Source organism: Elaeis guineensis, chromosome 2, assembly GCF_000442705.2.
Source record: "Elaeis guineensis isolate ETL-2024a chromosome 2, EG11, whole genome shotgun sequence".
Lineage (NCBI taxonomy): Eukaryota > Viridiplantae > Streptophyta > Magnoliopsida > Arecales > Arecaceae > Elaeis > Elaeis guineensis.
This window is the reverse complement of record NC_025994.2, coordinates 127146925-127156450: the sequence shown is the minus strand read 5'-3', so window position 1 is coordinate 127156450 and position 9526 is coordinate 127146925. Positions and strand designations below refer to the sequence as shown.

At 39.4% G+C, this 9526-nt stretch overlaps 2 protein-coding genes across 3 annotated transcripts; one reads left to right on the top strand and one right to left on the bottom strand.

Annotated features, from left to right (window-relative positions):
* Nucleotides 1–756: 756 nt before the first annotated feature.
* LOC105042277 (uncharacterized) lies at nucleotides 757–5034 on the top strand. 2 transcript variants are annotated; one of them, XM_010919526.2, is made up of 7 exons: nucleotides 757–969; nucleotides 3886–3928; nucleotides 4011–4103; nucleotides 4196–4258; nucleotides 4349–4444; nucleotides 4633–4695; nucleotides 4772–5034. In XM_010919526.2, the coding sequence occupies exons 1-7, from the start codon at nucleotides 845–847 to the stop codon at nucleotides 4856–4858; spliced, it is 570 nt and encodes a 189-aa protein (XP_010917828.1). In that variant the 5' UTR covers nucleotides 757–844; the 3' UTR covers nucleotides 4859–5034. The 2 variants fall into 2 exon arrangements, with proteins under 2 accessions (XP_010917828.1, XP_010917755.1); XM_010919453.2 differs by having other exon boundaries at nucleotides 759–969; nucleotides 4618–4695.
* A 2055-nt stretch (nucleotides 5035–7089) lies between these two features.
* On the bottom strand, nucleotides 7090–9079 carry LOC105047229 (UDP-glycosyltransferase 73C5-like). Its single transcript, XM_010926090.4, has one exon. It carries the CDS (start codon nucleotides 8951–8953, stop codon nucleotides 7448–7450), a length of 1506 nt encoding a protein of 501 aa, XP_010924392.2. The 5' UTR covers nucleotides 8954–9079; the 3' UTR covers nucleotides 7090–7447.
* Nucleotides 9080–9526: the final 447 nt, after the last annotated feature.

The window sequence follows — 9526 nt, the reverse complement described above, 5'->3', positions numbered from 1 at the left end:
ATTTTAACATCATCAAACACCTATTGTGAAGGGTCTAGGACACAGAATGCATGAGCTCTTGGGCTAACAATAAGGAAGAAGAAATGTACCTATCAGAAAGAAAAACACCCCTGCTCACAACAAATTAATGATGGCAAGACATCCTTTAAATGATTAACAAGAACCTTAGGTATGATTTTTTAAACAATATTACGAAGATTAATAGGACGAAAGTCATTGGGTGTTTGTGGACTCAATTTTTTGGGCAGCAAAATAATAAACGTACCGGTCCAAGATTGAGGGAGCTCATTAATTAAATTCAAAAAAAAGCAATAGTAGCATTCATTACCTCTTATCTGATTAAAGGCCAATAATATTAGAAAAAAAAATAGAGGGTAGTCGAGGCCAACCAAATTTCATCCTCTGAAACTTGGTGAATCAGCTTCTGATTTAGCATAGAGTCAATCTGGGGTTGAGACACAGGAGAATCAAGACGTGCAAATCGTTGCCTTTAAGCCACTTAGCCATACCTCCAAATTATTGATCGAAATTGGATGTGGCCTTTTCCTTTAGCAATAGGACTCATGATAGCTATTATGGATTGGGCAAAATTGCCGAATTTGTCTCTGCGTTAATTCTATTGGAACAATACCATTACAGAGTGCAAGGGCGATCCGACCGTCCATTTCCCTCTTGTTTCAATCTCTATCGTCATTTTTCCGACGGACACGATAATCCGGGAGACGAGCCTTCGCAAAAATAAATACGAACATTTCCACTCTATTTTCTTCACCGTTGCATTTTATAGTCAATAGTTCTCTGTCTAGGGAAAGAGGAGGGAAAGGCGGTGGTCCGATTCCGATCCATGGCGTTGTTGTCGCCTCGGTCAATCTCTCTCTTCGCCGGCGGCCGATCGAAAACCTTCTCCCCGACCGCTCGTTTCAGAGCTTCCTCGGACGTTCCCGTTCCCGATTTTCTCTCATCGGATTGGTATCACGTCTACTTCGCCCTTTCTTTCTTAAACCTGGATTCCATCCGGCATCCTTTCTTCGATTTCATCCCTTTCTTCCTTCTTTTTTTATATTTACAAGAAACCTGGATCTTTGGTTCTTGTTGATCGAATTTTGTCGGGACGGTCTATTTCCGGGCGCAGGTTCCTTGCTGGAAATTTTTGTAACAATTAAGGATTTTGTCGTGTTTATTTATTCTCTATTTTTTTATTCGAGATGCTTCTGATAATAGGAATAACGAAATATCTGCACCATGAATTTGTTTCTTGGAATTTATACACATTCAAGCACGGTTATTCTATGGTTTTCGGAATCTTTTGTTCGTAGAAAAATTCTTTTTTATTATATAATTTTTTGAATTATTTTGTCTCCTGATTGTTTCCTTTGGTACTTTCATTAAAAAAAAAAATCTATGTGGTGGCAAGTTATGTTGCAAGAAAACCTAAATTAGGGGGCATTTGGTAGCATGTAATCCTAACAGGATTACATATAATTTTACAACAGGTAATCAGATTATATTGTTTGTTTCGTTACTTTCACAGGTGACGCTGCATTACATGTAATGCAGCATTATCTCAAAAAGAGATAATCTGAATGCCTAGGAAGAGGTGGCTATGTGATTATATGTAATCTTACAATTTTACAATCTTGCAACAAGATAACTTCACGACCAAAATACCTCCATCAACATAAATCAAAATAAATTATGGGTAGTCCCGGTTGGTGAAAATAAAAAAGAAAATATAATGGGTGATGTCATGAAAAATGGTTGGTCTCAAAATTAAGTTATCCCGCTAGAAAATAGATAATGATCAATAAGCAAGGATTGAGGTACTTTGAAAAAATTAGCTTATATTCCATATAATCTAAATTGTATACTAAATACTGCAGTGTAGGATTTTCTGTAATTTTACAATAATATTGCTGCACATACCAAACACTGCAATATAGGATTTTCTGTAATTTTATCAGGTAATCACATTCCCTCTGCAATCACATTATCATAGCAACATTACCTATATAATGCACCAAACGCCACCTTAGTGTGATCAGATTTCATCTTTATCATGTTGAAGTTCAGGGTTGTTGGATGTTGCAAAAGTGATTAGGTTTCACCCGAGCCATGAGGGAAAAAATTCACGTTGTGGTTATCTTTGTATCCCTGTTAATTCTATTACATTATGCCCATGAGTTATTGAGGCTGGGATAAGTGGATTCAGATTCTTGGTTGCTTATTATAATTCACGTCTCCTCATAATCCCGCTTCGACTTTGGAATGGTTGAAATCCAATCTGGGAGGTTTCTATTCATCTGATTGCATGCATTATTGGCTAAGACTATTCTTTGTGATCATCTGATTTCATGCATTAGAGTTCATGTGTCCCCCAAATGTTTATGGGTCTTCGTATTAGCTGTATTTCCTATTCCATTTTTTTTAAACCTATACCGAAGGTATGTTATCTCGACTGAAGATAGTACTTGTGATAAAATAAGAATTTAGTATTTGGAGTGTGTAATTATCAAGAATCTAAAAAGCTGAGAATAATACTTGCACCATTCCTCTTTGAAGATTTGTAGGTTCCAATGATGTTTGCACGTGTGTGTTAGCATGATTGAAACAATCTTTCATACTTTTGTTCTCGGTGTCTTTGCTCATTTAACTTTGGAGATGCTCGGTCAATACTGCTTGCTGTTTGGTTCTCTGTCAACTCTCCTGAGAGTCATTTGAAGGGTTGGGCCAATGCTAATGTGGAACGTTCAAAATGAGGAGCTCTGGAGTATGTTAATGTGATCTCATTTTGATGGAATTTGTTGTTAGTTTAGAAGTAATGAGCTCTAGAAGGTCGTATCTCCTGTTGTGCTGTGGAGTTCTCAGAATTAGTACTATACTCATCACTAGGAACTGAGGTGGCACTGTTAAAGGGACAAAGATTCCTTTGTAGCTGCCAAGGAGTGGCTAGGAGTCATATTGTTCATTACTAGGGAGACCATCTCTTGACTTTTGGCCTGTTTTGGTTTTTTGTTCTTCATGTATGTCTGTGCATGCACGTGTCCATGAGACTGTAATTATTATGGAAGAAGATGTGGAACATGTGTATGTTTTGCTTTCTTTGTTTTTAAGGAAATTAAACCTTATCTTCTTAGTATCTTTGCTAGTGAAGGTCATACTACCGTTTGCAGTGTAAACCATTCTCTCTAAAAAAGTTCCTTCACAGTTTTTAGCGCAGTGAAAGGAATGCATTTATGATAATTCATCTTTCTATTTGTTAAAGCATTGGCACTTGGCAGCCTTAAATTAATTATTTATTGTGTATTCGTTAGCTTTTTTATTTTGAATACAACAGCAACAAAACAATATGTTGCAATCTACTAAGAGGTTCTATGATACAAAAAGTCAAAAATGAATAAGAGGAGACAATGTGCAAAAGTTATAGCCTGATGAAAAGGCAGTCTATTGAACCTGATGGTCATAAAGTTGATAGATACACAGATATATGCATTGTGCTTTTATGTGCATGGATTAGTCTAATACAATAGCTTTATTTATTCAAACATGAAAAATATGATTGCTTGCTGCTTTTTCTTTTTCCTGCACATTTCAAACTTTGGCATAACTTTGTTTCTTGGATATTACTTTGATGAGCATTTTGCACACTTTCCTTTTTCCCCCATTTTCCACCTATAAGACATTGTTCAAAATCTAAAATGCTTTCGAGCAGATTTTTTTTTTTTTTTTTTCTGAAATAGATTTTTTCCACCTTTGAGACATTGTTTGATTCATGCAGAGATATCCATCAATTTTGTAAAAATTTGAATTTTCTTCAAATTATCTGTATTGAAACTTATTATTGCTTCCTGTGATTGGCTTTTGTTTGTGCTGGTTTCTCTTTTGCAGGCTTGAATCTCGCAGGAAAAGGCCTTTTGGCCCAAGGCTGAATGTATTACTCTGACTGCAAAACTAGTAGAGATTGTTGTATTTTTCTTTCTGTAATATACATACAGTTTGATTTTATATATTAGTTTAGTGCAGAAAAAGCAGTGCAGTGCCAGCTTGAAGCACTAAAATACAATGATCAACCTCGTCAAGACTATGGGATAGAAGTCATGTACAGGGTATGTTGTTCGAATTCTTGGGTACTGGCATTTCTTGGTTTCCATTTGCATGGAACTCACGGATCCACTAAGTTTATAAATTTCTTTTTCAGTTTGCTGGGTTTGATCCATTTGAAAGGTCGACCTACTTTGGCCCATTCTTTGATTTAGGGCAGGTCAGTTAGTTATCTACTATTCGAGTTAGTGATGACTGAGTGAACATATGGAAATTTATCTTCTATCATCCTATTTATTTATCAATGCAGTTTGAGCGCTTCAGGCGAATATTTCACCATTCAACTTACAGGGTTTTGCTCGGTCACAAGGAAAGGAAGATCTTGAGCAGTTTGTGGGTTAAAGAGGTATATCACTGCTCCAAGTTCAATTTCAGTTTTTCTTGTTGCATGAAATATTATTTTAAATTTTAATAGCCTACAGTGTAAGTTTATATTAACTTCAAACCTATCTAGAAATATTTAAATTTTATTTATTTTACTTTACTGTATTCTTTCATGATATTTGAACATGCCAACAGGACCGATTCAAACAGAGAGTTTGGATACAAGGTTCTCGACCAGAGGAGGAAGAAATCTTCCAATTTACCATGGTTCAGGTTTGTTTTTGCCCCATTCCACATAGAGATTGTTGTTGGTTGGTATATCTGATTGGTCACTGCCACTTGGTGACAGAGGGTAGGTGGCTCTTGGGATGGTTATTGGTTAACAGAGAGCTTGCTTCATGATGGAGATGGATTTTCTGGTGCTGTTGCTTATTGATGCTTGAGTGTCATGCTGCATGTAACCTTCCTCTAGACTTCATTAATGTACATATATCAATCACATATTTCTGCAGAGGCATCCAAATTGCCTACATGTAGATAAGGCACATTTGTCTGCTGTAATGTGATTATGTACTTTCACAACTTTAAAGGAAGATAAGCTAAATTTCTAAAGATTGTTATTGTTGATGTATTATGCTGACTTCTCGTTTGTCTTTTCCATACTGCATTTGCATTCATACAACTTTCTACTGTGTGCTTTTATGGCAACTTGTCATAGGTGGGTGAAAGCCTTTTTCTTGTTTTTTTTATGAAAAAAGCCTTTTTCTTGTTATGCCCTTTGCCAGTGACAGGATGTGAAGTTGAACGCCATATGTGGACATTGAATTATTAGATGACATCGTACAGCTCAGCTAAGACATGTATTGCAACCAGAACTTCACGGCACAGCAACCGTTCAGTTTACTACAGTTTCCTCTTCTGTAGAAATAGCATTTTTGGTATGCTAATAGAAATATCAGCTTCTCTTCAGTATCGATAGGATTACAGGGTATCACAAATGCTACATTTTCTCATTTATGGAGATCTGTTAGATCATCTTTATGTTACTGTTTTGAATTCAATAATTTTGTTAAATAATCTCTCCGAATGTCTAGGCTGCAGGCTGCTCTGTTTACCTCTTTTTGCGATAATAAAGTTCTAGTTCTGGCTGTAGCGGACGTTCTGCTCAAATGGTTAAATCACCCAAATTAAAATACCGCTACTTTAGGAGTTTATGAAATGAGTACATGAAACCAAACATTTACAAGCTAATGCTATACGGTGTTTACTACCTTACTTGACATTAGTTCCATGAAAATAATATTTGTCTGAAAGGGATGAGAATGTTAGTTGCGTTTCTTTAGAAACGGGGGGCTTAATGTATCCCAAAAAGAAAAAAAGGAGGGCTTAAAGGTTCATCTAATAATGTTGCGAGGGCAGAAATTGAACCTAGCACTTCTGCCAACTCCGCCAGTTGGTGCACCTAGTGTTTTTTGTTACATTTTTGGGTTCCATAAATTGGTTTTGTTTGCAGCTCTCTTTTGCAAGGCAATGGTATCTAGTTGCTGGCTGTTGTCAATCATCTCCCGAGGATGGTTCGAATTCTGCTCTTACCCCATGTTTGTGAAAATTGGAAGTGCAACAAAGCATGCAAAGGCAGCGAAAATGCCATGCATTCGTTGTTTGCAAAGTTGAATATGCTGCTATGATCCACTTGTCATTATGAAGTTGTGAAAAAAGTAGGTTTGAGTTCATATGACCCTCTTTGTTTTTTGTTTTTTTGTTTTTTGTTTTGGATAAAGTAGATGAGTCATACCAATCTAGTATAAATCTAACAACAAATTTAGAAAATAAGACATGAAGGACAGATGGAACCACTGACGAATCGGTTTATAAAGCTCCATCAAAATGCATTGCTATAAAAGGAGGCCAACAATCTGCAGTCCCATTTATCTTCCAGTAGACATGCTTAGTACAAGATGAGCCATGCTTCCTCGCCAGCCTCCGAATGTCTTGCAAGAAGGGGTGTGCATCAATCTCCCTAAATTGGCTATGAATCCATTCAACCATAGTAGCTGAGTCACTCTCAACATTGATAAAGTCAACCCTTACGACCAACCTTGCATAGTTGATATGTGCTCAAGCCTTCCTCAACTCCGCTGTAGGGATTGAGATTTCAAAGTTTTGACTTTGGCTTATAGTAACATGCCTCAAATCCGGGTCTTTAATCATAAATCCAGCTCTATTTTTACTAATGGCATCGGTTATGCTATCATCGAAGTTGATCTTAAGAAAGCATAGAGGCTGAGGTTTCTAGGTGATGAACACCATCTGGATTGCTGCAAAAGTTAGAAAGAAGTCTAAAGGGTAGGTGAATGATCTTAACAGCTTGAATCAAAGCTTTTTTTCAAAATAAATCTCAATGATTGATTGCTCCCCTCGGAGATCCACCCTTAACGGGCATTTTTTTTTTTTTTTTTTTTTTTTTTTTTTTTTTTTTTTGATGGAAAGGGAATCCACCCTATTTTATTGAAAGATGAAATATATACAAGCTCTGGCACCAGTGAGCCTCCACGCATGCATAACCCTCTGGCACCAGAAAAGGACATGAGCAACAAGCTTGTCGTCTCCGTCACAAGAAAGATAGGTCGAAGGAATATTCATCCCTCGTCAATGGAGAAAAGTTACTGTATAACATAACTCGAAAGGCCATCAGCTTTGACGGAGCCAGGCCCATGATTTCAAGTTGTGATAGAGACCTAATTCAAAGACCCCAGAATCTGATCTTCACAAAAAAAAACAAAAACAAAAACAAAAACAAAAAAAAAGGGGAAAAAGGGACTCCAGGATCTGCTGTTGTAAAACGCATTAATGGGAGGTTGCATTAAAGCCTCAAGTATATATTGTTTTGATTACAGAGATGTACTGGTGAATTTTAAGTAATGCTGTATTCTCGCACGAGAAAATTCAGATATAGCGCATAAAGAAAGCTGCCAGTTCATAGACATGGATATCGGAACCAGGAGTCGGGAACATGTAACGGTGGTTAGGAACCAAGAGGATTGCAAGAATGGTGTAGCTTGTTGCGTACATACTCGATCAAGAGAGTCATGTTCACATATGATGATCCTCCTTCCTCCACAGCCTTTCTAGCCTTCTCTCCTAGTTCCGTAGCTCTTTCCCTTCTCAGTTCCCTTTCCTGATCCCCTACATCCATCAAGCTACGCACTGCCTTCTCTACATCATCCCTCCTCACAGACACTTCGTTGCTAACGGTCCCCCACATCCAGGGATCTTTGACACCAGCCATGATTCCGGTTCTCAGAACATCCACGATTAACCTCTCATTGAGAAACTGATCTCCAAAGAAGGGCCATGTTATCATCGGCACCCCTGCCGAGATGGCTTCCAGTGATGAATTCCACCCGCAGTGCGTTATGAATCCTCCAACAGCAGGGTGAGATAGGATCATCAGTTGGGGCGCCCACCCCTTTATGATAAGACCCCTCGCACTTGTCCTCCGTTCAAACGCCCCCGACATCCATCTCTCCACTTCTGGTGAGTTCTCGATCTCTTTGATCACCCAAATGAATGGATGGTTCGAAGCCTCCAGGCCGGCTCCTACATCGATGATTTGGGAAGGTGCCACATGTGTCAGGCTACCAAAACTAACATAAACGACCGACCTCGGCTTCATCGAGTCAAGCCATCTCAAGCATCGATCCTTGTCGACGGATGCCTTCTTCCCCCGATTAGCCATATCAGCTGCATCTTTGTTGCAGAGAGAGAGCGGTCCGAGGGCCCAGACTTTCTTTTCCACGACCTCTTGGTACCTCTCCAGGTACCATGGCTCCAGTTCGCTGAAACTGTTCACCACTATGCCATCGGCCGCTCGGTCTGCCGCTTTTATCCCTTCACGAATCTTCTCCCACTCGGTTCCAGGGAAAAGTTCTGGAGTTCGGGCCTTCGTAACCTCGATCTTGTGCGCCAGACCAGGCACCACAAAAGGCTCCGTCTCATCAGCGATGGCATCGTGGATACTGGAGTGAAGAATGTTGTGCATGCCTAGGAGAAAGAAGCTGCACATTGGGTAGAATGTGAATAATGGTACTCCCAGTCTGGAAGCAACCTCCCGAGTCCATGGGTTGCAAAAATCCGAAACCATGCAGCTGGGATAGGGCTGCTGCTGTTCTCGGAGATATGTTTCAAGCGGTTTTCCTAATAGACCGGTTGCTTCAAAAAAGTTCTTTGCTAGTTCTGCTGTAGGGACGACATCAACGTTCTCGCAGCCTTCTGGTAGGCCAACTTCTGCACATGGGAATCGCAGTGGGACGAAACGGATCGGCAGGCCGGCCTTCGCTGCACGATCGATGGTGTTCTTGATTCGAGAGGCGTTGAAGGGTGTTATGATCACGGTTGCAAGCACACCACGCTTGGCCAGCAGCTGGGCTACATCAATCATGGGAAGCATGTGTCCTTGGGCCAGAAAAGGAACAAAAACGAAATGAAGCTTTGGATCACCGGGACCGTTCATCGTCACTTGGTTGGTCATTTTTGATCCTTCGTGATTGATAACCAGTGGTCCGTGGAACCCGAAAAAAAAAAAACCAAAAAGGATGGCAAAATCCCAAAGGAATGCGAATGAATATGGAGGAGGATACAAAGGGGATGAGTTCCATGTTCTCACCGAAGATTACATATATATGGCAGTAATAGAAGATGATTCATTCATGTCCTTCCAAAGACTGGAACGGTACAGGATGGTTTTGTACATAGCTAGGCATCTTGGAATATATCTTTTCGGCGATGTACTTTGGTGTCTCTTTATGTTAATTTATCGTGCCTTCGGCTCTGAGTTACTGTCAACTTTGCCGTTCCAAAGAGGGGAACGCAGGATGGTCTCGTTTACATGCTTCCTGGAATCATCAAGCGATATACATGGGTGTCTCTTTTTGTTTAATTTCTTGTGCCTTCGGCTGCGAGTTACCGCCAACCATGTTCTTCCAAAGAGTGAGGCACAGGATGGTTTTGCACATGTGCTTCTTGGAATCATCAAATTAAAAGATGCACTTGGTTGTCTCTTTAACAAGCCTTTTTTTTTTTTTTTTTCCGGCCCTTTCGAAGA